The sequence below is a fragment of the Neofelis nebulosa genome, chromosome 8 (genome assembly GCF_028018385.1).
Source record: "Neofelis nebulosa isolate mNeoNeb1 chromosome 8, mNeoNeb1.pri, whole genome shotgun sequence".
NCBI lineage: Eukaryota > Metazoa > Chordata > Mammalia > Carnivora > Felidae > Neofelis > Neofelis nebulosa.
The window spans coordinates 128,398,835-128,422,069 of NC_080789.1; the positions used below are offsets into that span (position 1 = coordinate 128,398,835).

At 37.7% G+C, this 23,235-nt stretch overlaps 1 protein-coding gene across 5 annotated transcripts in view; it reads left to right on the top strand.

The window, feature by feature from the left end:
* Window positions 1-22,925, top strand: part of MINDY3 (MINDY lysine 48 deubiquitinase 3) — a 95,976-nt gene extending 73,051 nt beyond the window's left edge. For 4 of the 5 annotated variants that reach the window (XM_058681823.1, XM_058681824.1, XM_058681827.1 and 1 more), the window contains 4 exons: window positions 14,668-14,740; window positions 16,106-16,193; window positions 19,500-19,571; window positions 21,960-22,925. In XM_058681823.1, coding sequence (XP_058537806.1) covers window positions 14,668-14,740; window positions 16,106-16,193; window positions 19,500-19,571; window positions 21,960-22,109 — 383 coding nt within the window. In that variant the 3' untranslated portion in view covers window positions 22,110-22,925. Of the gene's footprint in view, window positions 1-14,667; window positions 14,741-16,105; window positions 16,194-19,499; window positions 19,572-21,959 lie in introns of those variants that run through there. The other variant, XR_009247765.1, reaches the window with a different exon arrangement.
* The last annotated feature ends 310 nt before the right edge of the window (window positions 22,926-23,235 follow it).

Sequence of the window (23,235 nt, forward strand, 5' to 3'; positions counted from 1 at the left end):
TGACACGGGATTTGTAAATATCTGTGCACCCAATATAACAAAACCTAATTATATAAAGCAAGTATTAACAGACATCAAGGGCAAAATTGACAATATAATAATAATAGGAGGAGACTTTAATACCCCACTTACATCAGTGGCTAGATCATCCACACAGAAAATCAAGGAAATAGTGACATTGAATAACATGTTCAACCAGGTGGACTTAACAGATATGTTTAGAACACTCTACCCCAAAACAGCAGAACACACATTCTTTTCAAGTGCACATGGAACATTCTCCAAGATAGATCATAGGATAGGCCACAGAACAAGTCTCAATAAATTTAAGAACACTGAAGTCGAATGAACCATCGTTTCCTACCACAGCAAGTAATTAGAAATCAGTTACAAGAAAAAAACAAATAGGAGAAACCCAAACACCTAGAGGCTAAATGAAATCCAAGAGGAAATCAAGAAATACTTGTCGACAAACGAAAACGCAATGGTCCACAATCTTCGGAATGAAGGAAAAGCAATTCTAAGAAGGAAGTATATCTCAATACAGGTCTACTTGAAGAAACAAGAAATATCTTGAATAAATAATCTAAACTTATACCTAAAGGAACTAAAAAAGAGGAATAAATAAAGGCTTAAGTTAGTAGAAGGAAGGATATTATGAAGATCAGAGCAGAAATAAATGAAACAGAGAACAAACAACAGTGGAACAGATCAATGAAAGCAAGACTGAGTTGTTTGAAAAGATAAACAAAACTCATAAACCTTTACTGAAGCTAATAAAGAGAAAGGGCCCAAACAAAACCAGAAATGAGAAGTTATGAGACCACAGAAATACAAATAATTACAAGTGATTATTATTTAAAAATTGGCAAATTAACATAGAAGAAACAAATTCCTAAAAATGTACAACCTTCTTCTGAGAACGGTCCCATTACTGTAAACAACATTGAGTCACTAATCAAAACACTTGGAACAAGGTGTGCCTGCCTGGGTGGGTCACTTGGTTGAGTGTCTGACTCTTGATTTCAGCTCAGGTCATGATCCTAGGGTTGTGGGGTTAGGCCCCGTGTCAGGCTCCACAGCCTGCTTGGGATTTTCTCTCTCCCTCTGTCCCTCCCCAACTTGCACACACTTTCTCCCTCTCTCAAAAAACAAAAATAAATTTAAAAAAAAATTTTTTTTTTAAAACAAAAGAACTTGTGAGAAGCATAAATGCAGGACAGTGGCTTCACTGGTGAATTCTACCAAACATTTAAAGAAGACTTACTACTTACCATTCTCATACTATTCCAAAATGAAAAAGAGGAAGGAATGCTATTAAATTAATTTATGGGACTAGTATTACTCTGATACTAAACAACTCAAAAAAAATAAAAACGAGAATTTAAGATGCAAAAATCCTCAACAAAATATTAGCAACCAAATTGAAAAATACATTAAAAGGATCATTTACCACAATCAAGTGGGATTTGTTGCAAGCACAGTTTAATACACACAACAGAATACATGATTGTCTCAATAGATGGCAGAAAAAGCATTTGGCAAAATTCGACATCCATTCATGATAGAATTCTCAACAAAGTGGATATAGAAGGAACATACCTTGACACAATAAAGGCCATATATGACAGACCCACTGCTGACCTACTCAGTGGTGAAAAGCTGAAACATTTTCCCTAGGATCAGGAACAAGACAAGGATGCCCACTCTCGCCACTTTTATTCAACAGAGTACTGCAAGTCACAGTTGCAGCAGTTGGACAAGAAAAAGATAACAGGCATCCAAATTAGTAGAGAAGAAGTAAAACATTCACTGTTTTCAGATGACATACTACTTTATGGAGAAAATCATGATGACTCCACCAAAAAACTAGATCTAATTAATAAATTCAGGAAAGTTACAGTATATGAAATCAATACACAGAAATCTGTTATGTCTCTATACACTAATAATGAAATCACAAGAAGGAAAGGGAACCAGCCCATTTACAAGTACATCAAATAGAATAACATACCTCGATATAATTTTAACCAAGGAGGCGAAAGACCTGTACTCTGAAAACTGCAAGACACTGATGAAAGAAATTGAAGACAATACAAATAAATGGAAAGATGTACCATGCTCTTTGATTGGAAGAATACTGTTAAAATTGTTCGTATTACCAAAGTGATCTACAGATTCACTGAAATTCCCATCAAAATACCAACAGTGGCTTTGACAGAATTTGAACAGAAATCCTACAATGGGTGTGGAACCCCAAAAGGCCCCAAATAGCCAACACAAGCTTGACAATGATGAACAGAGTTGGAGGTATCACAATTCCAGGTCTCAAGATGTACTACAAAGCTATGATAATCAAAACGATTATGGTATGGCACACAGATCAATATCACAGGACAGAGAGCCCAGAAATAAACCCATGGTATATGGTCATTTGATCTATGACAGAAGAGGCAAGGATATAAAAGGAAAAGACAGTCTCTCCAATAAATGGTGCTAGAAAAACTGGACCACTTTCTTACACCCTACACAAAAACAAACTCAAAATAGATTAAAGGCTTAATGTCAGACCTGAAACTATAAACTCCTAAAAAAAATTTTTTTTAATTAGAAATTTTTAAAAAAACACACATAGGCAGTAATTTGGAGATCAACCTCAGCAATATTTTTTCTGGATTTGTCTCCTCAAGGGAAACAAATTAAAATCTGTTGGGACTACCATCAAACTAGAAAATTTTTACACAGCAAAGGAAACCAACAAAACAAAGAGGCAAGCACCAAATGAGAGAAGATATTTGCAAGTCATATATCTAATAAGGGGTTATTATCTAAAATATTAAAAGAACTCCCACAACTCAACACCCCCCCCCAAAAAAAATCCCAATTTTAAAATGAGCAGAACACCTCTATACACATCTTCCCAAAGAAGACCTATAGGGGGCCAACAGACAACATGAAAATATGCTCAATGTCACATTAGTTGAAATGTATATGTGGTAAATGCAAATCAAAATCATGATAAGATATCCCCTCTAGTAGCAAAAACACAAGAAAAAAGCATTGGCAAGGATGTGGAGAAAAATGGAAAAAAAGGAATCCTCGTACACTGCTGGTGGTGCATACAGGCTCATACACGCTGGCACATCGTGGACAACAGTAGTGAGTTTCCTCAAAATATTAAAAATACAAGTACCACACAATCCAGTAATTCCATTTCTGGATATTTACCAGAAGATAAGGAAAACATTGATTTGGAAAGATATATGTTCCCCCCCCCCCCCCCGTATGTTTACTGCAGCATTATTTATAGTAGCCAAGATCTGGAGACAACCTAAGTGTCTATAGAAGAACAGTTAAAAATGTGGTATATACACATAGGAATATCAGCCGTAAAAAAGAATGAAATCTTGTCATTAACAACATGGATGGACCTACAGGGCATAAGGCTAAGGGAAATAAGCCAGAGAGAGAAAAACACCATATGATTTTACTTATGTGTAGAATCTAAAAAACAAATGAACAAGCCCACAATATAACAATGATGACAAAGACAAGAGAAACAACTCAGGGGGAACAAATTGATGGTTGCCAAAGAAGAGGAGGTTGGGGGGATGGGAAGAGGGTCATGAGGTAGTAACTTCAGTTCTAAAATTTAAGCCACAGGGATGAAAAGTACTGCACAGGGAATACAGTCAATAAATATTGTAATACACTTCTCATGGTAAACATTTTGTATCCTATAGAATTATTGAATCACCGTTTAATGCCTGAAACTAATTTGATAGTATATATCAACTACAATTAAAAATTAAAAGTAAAATGTCTTTCTAAACTGCTAAAGACATTTCTGTTGGTATCAGACAGCCTGGATTCAAATCCTACCTCTGTTACTCAGCTGTGTGATTTTGGGAAAGTTCCTAACCTCAGTTTTCTCCTCCCTAAAATGGACTTATATCTAGTTTACATGGTTATTCAGTTACTCTGTAAATTGACCATGTTGTTAAAAAAAAAAAAAAAAAAAATGGCATAGAGCTTATTCGGTTTCCTTCAAAGCACTGAATTCTACATAAATGGTATTTGAAATGACAGACACAAGTTTGTGCATTACACACCATGGGATTTGTTTTATTTTCTCTTATTCTCTTTCTTTTCCCTTGTATAATTAATTTTTTTTTTACATTTTATTTTTTTGAGTGAGAAAGAGAGAGTACGAGTGGGGGAAGCACAGAGAGAGAGAAGGAGACACAGAATCTGAAGCAGGCTCAAGGCTCTGAGCTGTCAGCACAGAGCCCGATGTGGGGCTCAAACTCAAATGATGAGATCATGACCTGAACCAAAGTCGAATGCTTCACCGACTGAGCCACCCAGGCGCTCCTCCCTGGTATAATTATATTTCAGGAGGCAACCTTGTTTGGGCCAGGGCTCTATTTTTTGATATAAAAAGAGCCCTTTAAATGCTATTTTTTTTAAGTTGATGAGATATATTGACTGCCATCTTTTGTCTGATTTTAGTGTGCTGCATTTGTGTAACCTTTGAGAATAATTTTACTTGAGATTATTTACTATTCATCAGTCCTTAGACATTCTCCAGAAATTGCCTTTTGTTCAGTCTTCTCTATTCCTCTGAAATACCATTTTCTTCTCTGTTCCTTTGTTGCTTCCCCTTTTCCCCCTTTTGTCACTGCAACGCTTTACCTTGTGGTCGCACAGTTATCGCTCTATTTTAGGTGCCCAGCCATAGTTTTTCCATATCCCACCACCATGTTTGTTTTGTAGCTTTTCTATCATTTGTAATAAAAGTGGTTCTGCAGGAGAAGCCATAAAGTACTCCTTTCTGAACTTAATATGTTCACAAAGCATTTCTGGTTGAACCAAGGTGCCTGGATGGAGTACTTTGTTGAAACATGAAGTTGGGATTAGGTTGAATAATTAAATGTAACAAATGTTCTTGAGCGCAAGTTGTGTCAAGCACTGTGCTAGCTCTGGGGTTAGAGAATCACTGCAGTGCAGGAGCTCCTATCTATCAGGGAGCCAGATGAACAAACCAGCAGTAACACTAAGGTGAAGAGGCCAAGGAACACTGAAACAGGAAAATGTCGTAACTTAGCCTAATGACAAAAGTACTTTTTTCTGTGTTATATTAAATTGCAGCTATATGTTAGTAAAATTTTTTTTTAATTTATGCTCAAGTTCGTTAGCCTACAGTATAGTCTTGGCTTCATTAGTAGAATCCAGTGATCCATCTCTTACGTATAACACCCAGTGCTCATCCCAACAAGTTCCCTCCTTAATGTCCATGGCACATTTAGTCCATCCCTCACCCAACACCCTCCAGCAACCCTGTTTGTTCTCTGTATTTAAGCGTCTCTTATGGTTTGCCTCCCTCTCTGTTTTTATCTTATTTTTCCTACCCTTCGCCTATTTCATCTGTTGAGTTTCTCAAATTCCACATATGAGTGAAGTCATATGATGTCTTTCTCTAATTTCACTTACATAATACCCTCCGGTTCCATCCATGTTGTTGCAAGATTTCATTGTTTTTATCACCGAGTAATACTCCATTGTATATACATACCACATCTTCTTTATCCATTCATCCGTCGAGGGACATTTGGGCTCTTTCCTTACTCTGGCTATTGTTGATAGTGCTGCTATAAACATGGGGGTGCATGTGCCCCTTTAATCAGCACTCCTGTAACCTTTGGATAAATGCCTAGTAGTGCAATCGCTGGGTCATAGGGTAGTTCTATTTTTAATTTTTTTGAGGAACCTCCATACTGTTTTCCAGAGTGGCTGCACCAGCTTGCATTCCCACCAACGGTGCAGAAGAGATCCCCTTCTCCACATCCTCGCCAGCATTTGTTGTTTCCTGATTTGTTAACTTTAACTGTTGTAGCCGATGTGAGGTGGTATCTCAGTGTGCTTTTGGTTTGTGTTTCCCTGATGATGAGCGACGTTGAGCATCTTGTCGTGTGTCTGCCATCTGCATGTCTTGTTTGGAAAAGTCCCTGCATGTTTTCTGCCCATTTCTTCACTGGATCATTTATTTCTTGGGTGTCAAGTTTGGTAAGTTCTTTACAGATTTTGGATACTAACCCTTTATCCAGTATGTCATTTGCAAACATCTTTTCCCATTCTGTCACTTGCTTTTTAGTTTTGTTGATTGCTTCCTTTGCTATACGGAAGCTTTTTATCTTGATGAGGTCCGTATAGTTCATTTTTGCTTTTGTTTCCCTTGCCTCTGGAGACATGTCAAGTAAGAAGTTGCTGCAGTCAAGGTCCAAAAGGTTGCCTGTTTTCTCCTGTAGGATTTTGATGGTTTCCCGTCTCACATTTAGGTCGTTCATCCATTTTGAGTTTACTTTTGTGTGTGTGTAAGAAAGAGGTCCAGGTTCATTCTTCTGCATGTGGCTGTCCAGTTCTCCCAGAACCATTTGCTTAAAAAGATGGTCTTTTTTTCCATTGGATACTCTTTCCTGCTTTGTTGAAGATTAGTTGGCCATACGTTTGTGGGTCCATTTCTGGGTTCTCTCTTCTGTTCCGTTGGTCTGTGTGTCTGTTGTTGTGCCAATACCATACTGTCTTGATGATTACAGCTATGTAATACAGGCCGAAGTCTGAGATTGTGTTGCCTCCAGCTTTGGTTTTCTTTTTCAACATTACTTTGGCTATTGGGGATCTTTTGTGGTTCCATACAAATGTTAGGATTATTTGTTATAGCTCTGTGAAGAATGCTGGTGCTATTTTGATTGGGATTGCACTGAATGTGTAGATTGCTTTGGGTAGTATTGACATTTTAACGATATGTGTTCTTCCTATCCATGAGCATGGAATGTTTTTCTGTGTCTTTGTGTCTTCTTCCATTTATTTCATAAGCTTTCTATAGTTTTCAGTGTACAAATGTTTTACCTCTTTGGTTAGGTAAAAGGTATTTTATGGTTTTTGATGCAATTGTAAATGGGATCAATTCCCTGATATCTCTTTCTGTTGTTTCATTATTGTTGTACAGAAATGCGACCGATTTCTGTATGTTGATTTTATATCCTGCGACTTTGCTGAATTCCTGTATCAGCTCTAGGAGTTTTTTGGTGGAGTCTTTTCGGGTTTTCTGCATAGAGTATCATGCCATCTGCAAAGAGTGAAAGTTTGACTTCCTTGTCGATTTGGATGCCTTTTATTTCGTTTTGTTGTCTGATTGCTGAGGCTAGGATTTCCAACACTATCAAACAGTGGTAAGAGTGGACATCCCTGTCATGTTCCTGATCCCGGGGAAAGCTTTCAGTTTTTCCCCATGGAGGATGATATTAGCTGTGGACCTTCCATATGTGGCTTTTATGATGTTAAGGTATGTTCCTTCTATCCTGACTTTGAGAATTTTTATTAAGAAAGATGCTGTAGGGGCGCCTGGGTGGCTCAGTTGGTTGAGCGTCCGACTTCGGCTCAGGTCATGATCTCACAGTCTGTGATTTCGAGCCCCGCATCGGGCTCTGTGCTGATGGCTCAGAGCTGGAGCCTGCTTCAGATTCTGTGTCTCCCTCTCTCTCTGCCCCTTCCCTGCTCATGCTCTGTCTCTGTCTCAAAAATAAATAAAAAACATGAAGAAAAAAAAAAAGGATGCTGTATTTTGTCAAGTGCTTTTTCTGCATCTATTAACAGGATCACATGGTTCTTCTCCTTTCTTCTAGTGTGATATATCACATTGATTGATTTGCAAATATTGAACCAGCTCTGCAGCCCAGAAATGAATCCCACTTAATTTATGGTGAATAATTCTTTTAATATACTGTTGAATTTGATTTTCTTGAATTTGATTTCAAGAATTTAATATACTTGTTGAGAATTTTTGCATCCCTATTCATCAGGGATATTGGCCTGTAATATCTGTAGTTTGGGATATTAGTTTGGGGTCTTTAGTTTGGGAATCAAGGTAATGCTGCCTTCATAGAATGAGTCTGGCAGCTTTTCCCTTTTTGCAACAGTTTGAGAAGAATAGGTATTAACTCTGCTTCCAGTACAATTCCCCTGGGAAGCCATCTGGCGCAGGACTCTTACTCATTGGGAGATTTTTGATTACCGATTTGATTTCTTGGCTGGTCGTGAGTCTGGTAAAATTTTCTATTTCATCCCATTTGAGTTTGATAGTATGTGAGTGTCTAGGAATTTGTCCATTTCTTCCAGATTATCCACTTTGTTGGCATATAATTTTTCATAGTATTCTTTAATAATTGTATTTTTGTGGTGTTGGTTGTGATCTCTTTCATTTGTGATTTTATCTATTTGGGTTCTCTTTTTCTTTTTGAGAAGTCTGGCTAGGGGGTTTTATCAATTTTGTTTACTCTTAAAAAAACAGCTCTTAGATTCATTAATCTGTTCTACTGGTTCTTTTGGGTTCTGTATGGTTTATTTCAACTCTAATCTTTATTATTTCTCTTCTTCCGCCGGCTTTGGTCTTTCTTTGCTACTGCCTTTCTAGCTCCTTTAGGTGTAAAGTTAGGTTGTGTATTGGGGACCTTTGTTGCTTCTTGAGATAGGTGTGAATTGCAATGTATTTTCCTCTTAGAACTGCCTTTGCTGTATACCAAAGGGTTTAGACTGTCAAAATGTTTTCATCTTCATTTGCCTCTATATCTTTAATTTCTTCTTTAATTTCCTGGTTGACCCATTCATTCTTTAGTAGAATGTTCTTTGTTTTTTAAGTTTTTATTTATTTATCCTCAGAGAGACAGAGACAGCATGAGCAGGGGAGAGAGAGAGAGAGAGAGAGAGAATCCTAAGCAGGCTTCATGCTTCCAGCACAGAGCCCAATATGGGGCTTGAACTCATGAACGATGAGATCATGACATGAGCCAAAATCAAGAGTTGGACGTTTAATCAGCTGAGCCACCCAGATGCCCCTAGTAGGATGTTCTTTAACCTCCATGCTTTTGAGGGCTTTCCACATTTTTCTGTAGTTGATTTCAAGTTTCATAGTGTTGTGACCTGAAAATAGGCATGGTATGATAATCTCAGTCTTTTCATTCTTTTTGAGGGATGTTTTGTGATCCAGCATGTCATCTATTTTGGAGAATGTTCCATGTGCACTCGAGAGGAATGTGTATTCTGCTTTTGGATGAAAAGTTCTGAATATATCTGTTAAGTCCATCTGGTCCAATGGTCATTCAGTGCTGTTGTTTCCTTATTGATTTTCTGCCTAGATGATTGTTGTAAGTGGAGTATTAAAGTCCCCTATAATTATGGTATTATTATCTGTACATTTGTTTACATTTGTAATTAATTGATTTATATATTGGGTACTTTCACGTTTACAATTGTTAGCTCTTCTTGATGGATAGACCCTTTATGATATAATGTTTCATCTCTTGTTACATTACAGTCTTTGAAAACCTAGTTTGTCTGATATAAGTATGGCTACTCTGGCTTTCTTTTGCCATCCATTAGCATGATAGATGGTTCTCTATCCCTTCACTTTCAATCTGCAGGTGTCCTCAGGTCTAAAATGAGGCTCTTGTAGGCAGAATATAGATGGATCTTTTTTTTTTTTTTTTTTTTTTAATCCAGTCTGATACCCTATGTCTTCTGACACTGTTTCAGTGGACAGGACTGGTACTAACCTTATGAGTCTACCCTAGTAGGTTAAGGCCCATTGGTCCCTATCTGCTTTCAGAATTCTCTTTTCATCTTTGTATTTTGCCAGTTTCTCTATGTCATGGTGTTGACCTGTTTTTGTTGATTTTGAAGGAAGTTCTGTGTGACTCTTGGATGCCTGTTCCCTGCCTCAGATTGAGGAAGTTCTCAGCTATAATATGTTCAAATAAACCTTCTGCCCCTTTCTCTTGCTCTTCTTCTTCTGGAACTCCTATGATATGGATATTATTTTGTTTCCTGGAATCACTTAGTTCTCTAATTTTCCTCTTGTGATCGAGTAATTTCCTTTCCCTCTTTTTTTCAGCTTCATCCTTTTCCATAATTTTATCTTATTTCACCTATTCTCTCCTCTGCTTCTTCCATCCTTGCTGTCAGTGTGGTTAGTTTATTTTGCATCTAATTTATAGCATTTCTTAATTGATCATAACTAGTTCTTAAGTCTTTGATCTCTGCAGCAATAGATTGCCTGCTGTCTTCTATGTTTTTTTCCCAACCCCAGCTGATAGCCTTAAGACTGCTATTCTCAATTCTTGTTCAGATATATTGTTTATATCTGTTTTGAGCAATTCTTTGGCTATCATTTCTTCCCAGATTTTCTTTTAATGAGAATTCTTCCATTTTGGGATTTTGGCCAGGTTTTTGTCTTTTACATGTTTTAAAAGCTTGTTATGTGTCCTGCACCTGTGAGTACTACTGTATTAAAAAGGGGTAATACACTGTCCAGGGCCTGGCTTTTCAGGAAGTGTTTTTCGAGTGTGTTGCACGTATTCTGTTGTGTTTTGGCTGTTCTATCACACTGGTCAGTCCTCTGCAAAGCTGTCCCTTGCTTATAGTGGTGGAGTGCTTGGACCTTCTGCCAGGTGTGCTTTGATTTGTTCGTTGAAGTAACCCTGGAAAAAAGGAAAGGGAGGGGGAGCCTGATCCCAAACAAAGAGAAAAATGAAAGTGGGGGAAAAAAAGACCAAGCCAAGAAGCTTAAAAAAAAAAAAAAAAAGTGCATGGTTTAATCCATAGAGAGTGAAAAGAAAATAAAGGAGATATATAAAAGGTGTAAAAAGAATAGAGTGAAAATGCCTGATTAAACAAACATAAATATAAATATAAAACAAAAATAATAATAGTTGTCTGTTGGTGCCAGGGATCAGTGGCTGTGCTGGTTTGGAGGAGAGGCCGTCTGGTTCTGTCAGTGTCAGTAGATAAGCAGTTACCAGGCACGGCGGGGCAGGATTTGGTGTAAGCGGGTCCTGCCACCACTAGGGGCCGCTGTCCTTTCTGGCCTATTCCCTGGAGCCCCACCGTGTTGGTGATGGGGAGAAAAATTGGTCTCCCACCGCAGTCTCCCTTCCCCGGACCAAGTGTGTCAAACCACACTGTAGTGGCGGCCCTCACAGAGCGGGCACTCAGCCTGTCCTGCTCCACTGTCTCCCCAGCCTCCTAGGCCTCAGCCAGGATACAAAACCTGATGTCTGAAAGGATCCCGCACCCCTGGTTCCAGGTAGCACCACTCCGCCCTGCTGATGAAAGGCCTTTGGCTGGCGCCTGCAGGGTCTTTTGCCCTTAGAGAGGCAATAAACCCTCCTCCCGCATTCCTGGAGGAAGGAGAGTATTCTTTCCTGTGTGCTCCTGAGATCCCTACTGCACCTCCCCCCACCAGCTGGCTCCCCTCCCCACAGGCATGCACACGGGGGCAGCTCCTAAGTCTGTTTGCAAAATAGAAACTGTCACTCTCCGTATTTCTTGTTCCCCAGTCTGCGGTCCGGAGAGGTTTTCCTCTTGTACTAACTCATTACTGCAGTTTCACAGTCTGTCTTTCCCTTTTGTGTCTCCACAGAAGGGGTTCCCTCCCCTCCATACCTACATCCTTTTATCTCCCCCAGTTCACATACAGGCACCTCCTCCTGCCAAGCTGTCTCCCTCCCATTGTCGAGATCCTTCTGCCACTCCACAGATTGATGTCCTGAGTGTGCCAAGTGATCTGACCTCATCCCCCCACTTCTCCACCTTCTTAACTCCTCCCCTTATATTTTTAATAAGATTAGGTAAAGTATAATACAACACAACATTTAGTAAAAATAATTATTTGACTAAATAAATGACGTTAAACATCTTTAAATCTCAGTTTTATTTTCTATTCCCAAGAAACTTGACTCTCTTACACCTACAGTGGTTTGAATATGTACGGTCCTAAGGGCCGTCGTGTTCTGCCCAACCCTAACCCCCATCTCCTCACAAGTAATCTCCTGTCTTCTCTGTTAGTTCCTGATATTTGCTTTCCATCTGCAGCATCAGATGGGCAAGTCTGTTGTCTTTCAGAACAGAAATCATGATTGGTGCAAATGTTTTTTAGCTTATCAGGAAATTACTGAACTATAGTTCTTCTGCATCACTGATTTTTTACATTGAGTTATTCCTCCGCTCAGCCTTTAGGAACTTGATGCTTTTTACAAGCTTTTGATAAAAATAATTTATTTTTTATTGACTTATTGATTTACTAGATAGATAGCATGAGTGAGGCAGAGAAAGAATTCCAAGCAGGCTCTGGGCTGTTAGTGCAGAGCCCTACATGGGACTTGAACTCACGAACTGTGAGATCATGACCTGAGCTGAGATCAAGAGTCTGACACTTTAACAGACAGAGCCACCCAGGCACCCTCCCACCCCCCACCAAATTCTAGTTTTTAAACACACAGCTTTTCCCCCTTCCAAGTCCTTTCAAACACAGTTTAATCATATTCAAATATTTACATGGTAACTGCTTAGGATCACAACTGGTACACTCTCTTGTGTTCTCCCACCTCCTGGTCCCCCTTCTTCTGAGCTTTAAAACCAATGGAAGTCCATTTTATGTTTATCTGCTTAATTTAGTGATGCGTTCAAGCTCTAGGGTGTTTCTTAGGTTTGTTTAGTCAGCAAATGGTACTCACATTTCCTCTGCTGTCTTGAGATATCAGTGTCTCTATTTCCATATTCTTCCACGAATTCGTTGCCTAAATACTAGATGATTTAAGTTTCATTTGCTTTCAGACTTAAGAATTTCTTAAAGAATTTGTCTGATATTTGATTTGTTTGATTAAAGAATAAAGTAACATCAAAATTAAGGTTTTAAAAAGGTAAGCAATTACCAAATCGCCTCTTCTCATCCTGAGTATAGTAAAAAGTCTTTGAAAATTACATTACCATCTAGCTTTAAAGTACTGTATGTACCAAATGTAGAATACGGGCTTGCTGGTGACTGTTATTCTCCAGAATGTCTGTGTTTAAGATACTCGTAGGTATCGGGGCGCCTGGGTGGCGCGGTCGGTTAAGCGTCCGACTTCAGCCAGGTCACGATCTCGCGGTCTGTGAGTTCGAGCCCCGCGTCGGGCTCTGGGCTGATGGCTCGGAGCCTGGAGCCTGTTTCTGATTCTGTGTCTCCCTCTCTCTCTGCCCCTCCCCCGTTCATGCTCTGTCTCTCTCTGCCCCAAAAATAAATTAAAAATGTTGAAAAAAAAAAAAAAAAAAGATACTCGTAGGTATCTTAAAAATATGTTGGAATGTTTATGCTTGAGGTTAATCCCAGTTGAGCCAAAAAGGTTGTTTGTTTTCCTAGTTGTTCTTTGCATAGATGATACAGTCGGTTAGTCAAGGTTCTAGTTATGGCAAGAAGAGAGAAAACTGCCCGCCATTCAGTGCTCATGGAGAACACTGTAATACAGAGGGTTTCTCTCAAGTGGATATACATGATAGCTGGAAAACAGGGAAACCGATACAGAGAAACGTTCCTGTCAGCAAGTGGCCAGACAAAGCCTATTTTACATTTCGAGTGCTGGTTTTAGCTCTGACTTAGCTAAGCAGATTGCTTTTCAAACTCATCAGTGTTAGGCTTACAGAGCTCGAGTCCTTTCACAAGTACCTTGAAAAGAGTTTAGTCTGTATACCTCAAATTATTGATAACTTGACAATTTGGAATGAAACCTTCACTTTTTAAAACTGTACTTTTTAAATTATCCTAAAGGATTCTTTGCCTTGAGTCCAGGCCAGTTTTGCTTCAAATGGGTAAGCATCTACTTGAGAGGTTTAAGACTTTAAAGTCTTTATTTCCTTTCGGATAGAGACAGAGTATATGCCACATCGCGAAAGAACAGCTACATTTTATTCTGTAGAATTACAGAAGCATGGCTTTTGTACATCTTGTTCTCCATGAAAAGACTTTGTTTTTAACTTATCTAATTCCTGAAAAGGATATTGTGTTGGAAGTTGATTTAAAGCTGAAACAGTCTTCAAGAATGAGTAAATGGGTAGAGAAACTCAGGCACTGCACATTTAAGGCAATGAACTTGCTTGTTAAAACTGTGATTTCAAATTGACCTACACGCTTTCTTTGTGTGTCATGTTCCATTGCCTCATCTGAATTTGGGCCATTTCCCAATGCTGTTCTCTCAACAAGCCCAAGAAAAGGAATATTTTCCACAAACTAGTCTTCATCAACCATTTGATTCTATTCTGAATTTCAACTTTTGAATTTTTCCCATTAAATCTATGGTTTTTATTTAAATCAAGTCTGTTACAGGGATAGCTCTCGGTCTTATATTGTCAAATACTTAAATACCAGCTCATAGTTAACATTCTTTCAAAAAGCTAAATGACATTATAACTAAAGGAATTTGTTGGTAAAGACTGATTTTCATTGGATTTCTTAAAGGGAATATAAAAGTTCACATTGTTTTATTCAAAGACATACCTAATTATTAAATAATTACCATAACTTTAAATAGAGAAAGAAACTTCTTTTCATTGAAATTGGTAAGCCTGTTTAAGAAGTCATTTGGCTTTAAAGTCTCCTTGGAATTCTCAGGTAGAAGGCATGTGGAATTTTTTTATTAGAAGCTCACCTTAAAATGAATCTTTGCCTCTGTGCCCAAGAAAACTAAAAGAAGAGAGTGTCTGGTAACAATAGCCACAATTGCCTCTTACATGGTTTTTCTCATAGCAGGTCTTGGCAAAACTCTTATTCCAAAATGTTTTTGCTAATTTTTTCCCCAGATAATGGATTCATACCTGAATCACTTCTAGAAGATGTGATGAAAGCATTGGACCTCGTTTCAGATCCTGAATAGTAAGCTAAATAGGAAGTGTTATTTAAGTGACTCAGACTCTATTGCTTTTAAAACATTAGAAGTTGAAGTAGGTGAACTAGTCCAATAAATGGTATAATCCTAATTACTCTGTGCTAAACTGATTTCCAAGTGGAGACCATCTTGTTTATATCACTGTAATTTGCAAAAGAAAACTGAATTCAGGCAATTTTGGTTACTGACAATTCTTAGGGAAAGGAGGGAAAAAGTTTTGTGGTTTTTTTTTTTTTTTTTCCGTATTCTTACATAGGTGGCTGTATATCATCTACCTAATTTTCCTTTTTTCATCAGAATACGTAACATACCTTGAATTGTGAAGTTAGTACACTTGAGTTAGATTGTTTTTCTAGAAGTAGCTGACAGATTGGACTGAGTTCTTCATTCTGTATATTGGTCCAGTCACATTTATAATATGTGATGGCCTATAAACTAACAGGACCCTATTCAGGATTAATGAATTAAACATATTAAATATGACCTTGCCTATTTGTTTCATGTCCTAACCTGCTGCCCTTACTCAGACATTCAAATGTCTTACCCTTTGCATAGTATATATGATAAGGTATAATTAACCTGGCGTTTATAACTTGGGAGAGAAGGTGGAAAATGAAAATTTTCTAAAAAGACCATTTTCACTTTTAAAACTTTGCCTTCTTTCTGGTTACATATAACACCTTTCACCAGCCTTGGCTACACCTGCATGTTAAGGGCCAAGCAAAGCAGCCTTCAATCCAGGCTGCTCCTGGAACAATATGGTCCTTGCCCCTGCTCTAAGTCATGCACTGGAGCTCTTTGAGAATTATCCTACCTCTTTACCCTTCAGCTTACATTGACTAAGAATTTCAAGGTTCCCTCTCCTTTGGTTCTTAAAGGTAAGATTTTTAGAGATGTTTCTGATTATCTGATGTAGCACTGCCTTTCGATGTTGTTCTTTTTTTCTCTTTGAGCTTAAACATTTTTTAAGGTTAAGTGCTTCATTTGATTGTTAAATGCAGACATACCTATGAAGCAAAGAGAATTTGCCTTTGGGAGGTTATAAGCCTGAGTTTATAAGCCGAGGTTTTTAAATTACTTTACCTAATAAGGAACAATATTCCAAAGTCATCATCGTAATTTAAATTCTAAATAGTAACAGATCACGCTGGTTTAAAAATAACCAAGTTTTGGCAAATTAGATGTCATTCCTGTGTATTTGTCATTAAGGGTCTAAAAAGAACAGTTCTTATGATTTTTGGCAGTCAGATGTGTTACAGTGCTAGTAATGTAATCATGAAAGAAGAAAAGTGAGCTTTTTTTCCTTTGGTATCCACTGTTTTCCTTTTTTCTTCTTCTTCTTCTTCCTATAGTATAAATCTCATGAAGAATAAATTAGATCCAGAAGGATTAGGAATCATATTATTGGGTCCATTCCTCCAAGAATTTTTTCCTGATCAGGTAACATGGTTGAAGAAATTCACTTACGGTTTTGTTCCATTGGGATGAGCGTTTTTTGATTGTCTGTTTCAGTACAGTAATGCAACACTTGCGGGGTGGGGGTAGTGGAAAAATGTACGCACATCAGTGTATACATACCATGATACTGTTCTTCTACAGGAAGCATAACATTCAGAAGTACGTGGAGTAAAAAGACAAAGATGCTCTTTATCCACTTGCACCCCTATTTTCCTTCTCTCAGGTCACTGTTGTTCATAGATGGTCTGCATCGTTTTACAATTTTTAAATATGTTTAAATAAAGATAAAGAGGTTCATACGTAGTGGAAACTGCTGAGGTCCAGCAGAATTTTAGTTGAGTGAAAGAAGAACCTTTGAGTGGAGCCGTTTCCTGTTAGGACACGTGTTCCATCCGCATCGTTGACAAAGCCAGTTGTACGGCCTCTGCCTGTGTTTTCTTCATGCTTCCTATCCCAGTGAAGGATTTTACGGCCAAGCCAAATACTTGAGTCAGGTGTATGGGGATCATTTCATCAGATACCAGCCTGGCTTAAGTTAAAGATTATTGTTTCAATAGAAATGCCAGTTTCTCTTTCACCTCTCTTACAAAGACATACTGTCAAGAAGCAAAATTAGAACAAAATAATGGAGGGAAAATGTCAAGATAGAATTGTTAATTTGATATTTCAGGTTTAAATTATCTCTAACAGAGTAGATGATATTACTGACATTCACCCTCGGTAATTAAAAAAGAAAAAGGAACCCACATTTTCTAAATCTGGATCGCTTACCGTGAGTAAAGAAAGTGGGGTGAATTTCAAAAAGTAACTTTATCACAAGATCTCTATTAGACTTCTCCAAACTTGGGTAAATGCTTCATGAAAAAAAAATTTTTCTTTTTCCGCACATGACTAGAACGTCCACTGGATTGTGATGACCAATCTGTTCATACACCCAACTACCAGCGTTTTCTAAGAAAGTTCTTTTCTGGAACCTAATACTCTGTTTTAGACAGCTTAATAAATGTTCAGTAAGTTATAGCACTTTATAGCATTAAATTAAAAATTGCACTAAATTTAGGGCAGGATTTTGAAAAGTGCTGGCGAAATGTAAATGAAGGGGGATAGTTACCATGTCTTTTGGAAATATACATCTTAGATGTAATTAATTACATGATAGGACTTACAAGTATTCTAAGAACTCATTAGTTCAAGAACATTTTTTAATTGTAGTATTCCTTGAGCTAATTAAAGATAAATTTAGTCCCCTTGCCTTTCAAAATGTAATCTTCCAGAGCTTGTCAGAAATGCAGATTCTTGGGTTCATCCCCAGCCCTAGGGAATCAGAAGCCCTCCAGAGGATTCTAATGGTGCCATTGTTTGAGACCTGCTGCTTCAGAGGAAGACTTGTCACATCCCCACCTATTCACATTCATTTATACTGCTTTGTACCCAACACATCAATATGGTAACACTCAGTGAAGTTGTAAAACTGGGCTCAGAAGGACAGCCAGGAAAACATTTCTCTAACTTCTGTAATCTCTACAAATGCTTAAAGTAGGCAGTAGGGAAGAGCCTTTCTTTGCCTCAAGGAGAGGCAGATTGGAGGGGAGGGGGGGTGGAATACAAGTAAGCATTTCAAGGCAATTTGTTAATAATAATTGCAGAAGCAGCTACCATTTTTTGAGCTCACAACTGTGCATGAGGTACTGTCTTATAAATTAGGTGCTATTTTCACCCATTTTGGCCATGAGGAAGTTAAGGATTAGAGAATTTCAGAAAAATGCTTGAGGTCATACAGCTAGACCGTGGCTGATTGAGGAGTCCAGAGTAGGTACTTTGCCACCATGTCACCCTACCTTCTGCTGATACTCCAGTATTTTCTCCCAATTGTTAGGTGGAACTAAAGAATATAGATTGTGTAGCCAGGACAGTGAAATACTTTCTAAGTTAAAGTACATTAACTCTGAAAAATAAGCAGCCAAATTATCTAAGTAACTAATTGTATTGACTGATGTATACAGTTAAGAAAATGATCAAGTTATTTTTCTATTTCTTGTAAAGCATTTTGAGTGGGATAGAATTTTTTGTAGAAAGATTTATTAGATCTTGAAAAATGAGAAGAAAGGAGTTTTTAAAAAATGAATGTGCAAAGAGCTGACCACACCAGGTCTTTCCATGGGAAATGACTAATATGTCTGTCCTAACAGAGAATTCAGAAAAGTGAGTAGCTGGAGATTCAGCTGAAAAGATAGACTAGGTCCTGTATTTTAGGATGCTTCATTGCAAAGCACAGCCTGAATTGACTGAAGTCGGGGGGGAAGGTCATACCTGGGGGGAGTAGCTTAGACAAACTCAAGAACTGACGCAGCGAGCCTCCAGGAAGGCAGTCAGGCCCTCTCCCATCCTTGCCAGCATTCCTAGCATCTCTCTTCTCTACATTCCAAAACGGACAAATTCTAAGGCAGACTGCAGGACCAGCTTCTGTCACATGTGCATCCTTGTATCCAATACGGCAAGGAAAACAAGGCCACAAGCCCTGTGGGAAATCACTGGAGCCGGGTGCGCTTGGTGAGGCCAGGCCACTGATGGCCTTGAATGCCCCAGTTCAGAGAATTGAACTTGATCTTTAGCTGAGAGCCCAGGATAAGGCAGCTGAGCTAACATCATCAGACATTCCTGCAAGTTTAGTATAATAGCAAGTTATAGGATTTCCTTTCTTTATTGGATGCTGTTATAGGCTCTGAACGCTATAGTTTTGCTTTTCATTTCCCACAAGGCTCTTTTCGCTATTTAAATTTGACAGTATTTAGATGAGGTGGGTGGTGTGGAAACCCCTAATTTGATATTGTGAGCCAAATGAGAAGTACTGATGTCTAGCTGGTGATTGCAGGTTGACAAAAAGCGACGTTACTGTTCTTAGGTAGTTATTGAGAGGAACAAATTATTTACAACCAGAAAAAAAAAAAAGGCAGAGATAATATTTTACAAAACATATGGGTGTTTTGGAGTCTTATCCTTTAAGAAAATATATACTAATGCATGGCACACAGTTAAAAATATAAACTAGTATAGAAGAGCTTATAATAAAAATAAATACTTTCCCACTTTGCAACCTCTTCCCCAGAAACAACTAGTTCAGCCCTTAGGTTTTCTGGTAGATGACGTCTAGTAAGTTTCTTGCTTTATCAAACAATTCGCCAAAGAGTAGGGATTTAAGCAACTTGTGTTTTCGTTTCAACTGCTAATTAGAAATTGCCGAATATCAGAGTATAATTTAAAGTTTTAATAGTCTTTTATTTATAATAGGGCTCCAGTGGTCCAGAGTCGTTTACTGTCTATCACTACAATGGATTGAAGCAGTCAAATTATAATGAAAAGGTATGATAATTCACATAGTAATTTGTCTTCACCTGAGTTGGTAAATATATCAGTATATGTTAGTCATCGAGATCCTCATTGGAGTTTTGGAACAATAGTTTCACTGTGACAAAACAGCTAACTTGATCTGCATATGTTTTATTGCTCTCTGCTGTAGAGATATTACCAAACCAAGTTTCACCCAATGATAGTTACTGATCTGTTTAAATTAAGAAAGGGGTAATGGTAAGATTTTTGATTGAGGAAAATATTTTTAAGTATTTAATAACATAATAGCTACCATTTATTGAGCATTTACCTGGAATTCTGTTAAATACTTGGTTTTATCTGAAGTTTCCCACCCTCCCTGTGGGTAAGTATTGTTTGTGTATCCATCCCCATGTTACAGAGGAGGAAGTGGAAGCCCAGAGAGGTAAGCAGCTTGTCAAGCAGCCAGGAAATGGCAGAGCTAGGATTGCACTTGAGTACGTGCTCCACTTTGCTGCTTTCCTTTGTGAATCATTGACAACTGCACACAGGTGATTCACTTCCACATGGACTCTGGTTCTACCTGGTTTAAGTCAAAAGTTTGGGTAATTAGCTTTGTTTACACATAAAATATATAGGTAATATTTGCATTTATTCAATTAACAGTTGCAATCGATACAGCTACTATTAGAAGGAATAAGGCCTAACATACCTTTTTAATTTGGAATACCCATGCTGGTTTCGTAAGTAAATTGAGGATGGCTATACACAATCGTAGTGTACATCAAATCCAAAACTGAGACTGAAAGTTACTTTTTCATAACGAAATATGAGTGCGAAGATTTTTTTCACAAGATAAATTAGAACAGAGCATCCAAGTTTTATTTATTTTTTTTTGCTATAGATGTTGATGAGTGCTTCCTCTAGATTTTGAAGTTTTACATAACCTTGTAATAGGAGGTATTGTATGGTCATTAATTAGTTATTTGCCTACACAGTCCCTGCAAGGTAAGTCAAGTATTATTCATATTTTACAGATGAGGCATCAATGACAGGGAAATTAAGTGACTCACCAAGTCATTGGCAGAGCAGGGATTGGAACTGAGTTCCTGATTCCCAATAATGTCCTTGGTCTACTCGGCCATGCTACCTGTATATAGTAAGTTCTCAAATCATGCTCATGACAAGCATCTCACTAACACAAAGATCCGAAATCAAGTATTAATGGGACAACAGGATGTAAGTACTAGAAAGCAAAGCATGTATGTTGTTAAGTTGTATACATATATGAAACAGAAATACGATGAGCAGTACTACTTCCCACAGGGTAGGGTCCTACCAAAAATATCTGAGGCAATAAACAAACATTGGAATGCTGGCACTGTAGAAGGGAGTATGATCCAGCCACCCCAGGCTGGCTGAGGCCACAGAGGTAGGTCCTAGTACTTTGCCCAAGAAGGTCTGCTCCAATGCCAGAAGCAAGTGAAGTTCCTTTTGAAAAATAGGTCCTATTTTATCTGATAATTATAGTAAAACTACAATTCACACTTTTCAAGTTTCTTTCATCAAAAGTAGAAATTAACCAAAATAAAGATACAAATGTGTTTTTACAGAAGCTTATTTCTTTGGGCTCCTTAGTCCAACAGCTTACAGCTTTTACATTGGACGAACATAATTACAATCATGTGTATCCAACACTGAATATATAAAAATACTTATACGTACTTTGGAAGAAGGCAGTCTGTATCTCTTCCTTTTATAATTTGAGTTCCTCTTCACGAAATGAAATTGACTAACTCATTTAATGTACACGGTGAGCCCATTTAATGAGTTCGGGTATTAGTATATTATTTCATAGAGAGTTCTAAAAGTTCATTGTAAATTAAAGTTTCTTCCAGTATCCAACTGCCCATGTATATTTTATAGGATCATTACCACTGTATATAAAATACCTGGTTAGTTTTATCTGTCAAGCATTTTCTAGTAAGCAAATTGCATTGACACACATTCAAGTTGCCTCCAGTTCTGGAAACCTAACACTTTTAAATTCAGAATATATACCTTTGTTTCTGTTACAGTGCCTTCGTTATATAAATAAACATTTCTTCCAAGTGGTGTATGTTAATTAAAGGATGATTATCGTAAACAACCTGCATGTGCTTCAGGATTCACATAGACTTTTTGTTTCCTTTAAATCATGAGCTAAAAATCAACTGATGAGCTCTCAGTTACAATGCCTGTCACCCTCGTTTCCAAATATATTTTCCCATTAGTCAGCAGGCATTCTTGCTCATAATTTCTATCAAAGTAAAATTCAAGTTCCAGATGAAACAATATGCAATACCTTGTTTGTTAGCATATCCCTCATAAGAATTTGCTAAGAATAGTGATTGACCTTTGTGGCTTGATTTTGTTCAACAGGTCATGTATGTTGAAGGGACTGCAGTGGTTATGGGTTTTGAAGATCCCATGCTACAGACAGATGACACTCCTATTAAACGCTGTCTCCAAACCAAATGGCCATACATTGAGTTACTGTGGACCACAGATCGCTCTCCTTCACTGAACTAACTTGCCTACGGATTTAGAAGAAAGTTCGTAATAGCAGATGTTGAAAGAGGAATGCAGGACAGGCGGTTGGCTACATTAAGCTATACACTGGTATCATCAACTGTAAATAACAATTAAAAACACATTTTCAGTGTTTAAGATAGTTTAAATTATTTGTTTTAAAGCTTTATGTTAAAGGTTACCCTATTTTAACTCTTTATGTGAAATTTACTAGCAAAATTAAGCTTTAATCAAAGTTCATCACTTTTACAGTCGGATAATTGGTCATTTATCAAATTAAAAGCATCCTAATACTATATAGTATTTGTATATTGAGCAGAGTTACTCTTTATAAACTTCTACTTTGGGTTTTTATTTCATTCAGACACAGTTTATTATTTCAGTGATCCGGGCTTGCACTCTTTCAGCCTCCACATGGAAAGGCAGAAGAGTTCAATCTTATTTCTTTTCTAAAATCTGGTTTCCATTAGAAATACTGATAAATAACAAATTATCAACCTGGAATCTTTGCCAATTGGCTTAGCTCTGGCATGTTTATAAAAAGTAGAAACTATAAGGAAAGATTACCATTTATTCACTGATATATAGAGAACATATTTCAAAAAAATGATAGGTAAGAGAATCTGTTTGATAGTCTTAACACTGTTAACTGTATTGCCAAATACACTTTTCCAAATTTGTCCCAGCAGCCTGTAAGCCAGCTTTCTTGTATATTTATGTGATAAATGCATGAGAACATCTGTTATTACATTAGTATATTGCATTATTTATTATTATCCTGGTGGATGGTCTAAATAAACACTTTTTTTAACTGTAGCTTTGCATTTCTTACATTAGCTACTCAGAAGAAACTAATACTTCACAGTGTTTCTGCCCAGCAGAAAGTTCTTGAGCTTTCTATGATGTACTCAACAAATGCCTTGAAAAGTGAGACCAAACCATATGCTGACCTAAGAGCTCTATAACTTAGCCAGCCCCGAGTGCTAGAACCTGAGTAGACAAAGCTTCAGAAGACCTATCCTGTCTAGAGAAATTTCCTTCAGGTTTGTTGCCTAGCAATTTGAAATGTGAATAGCCAGAAATTGTTTCTTTCCTTCACTTGGGAAGTATTTGTCAAGAGAACTAA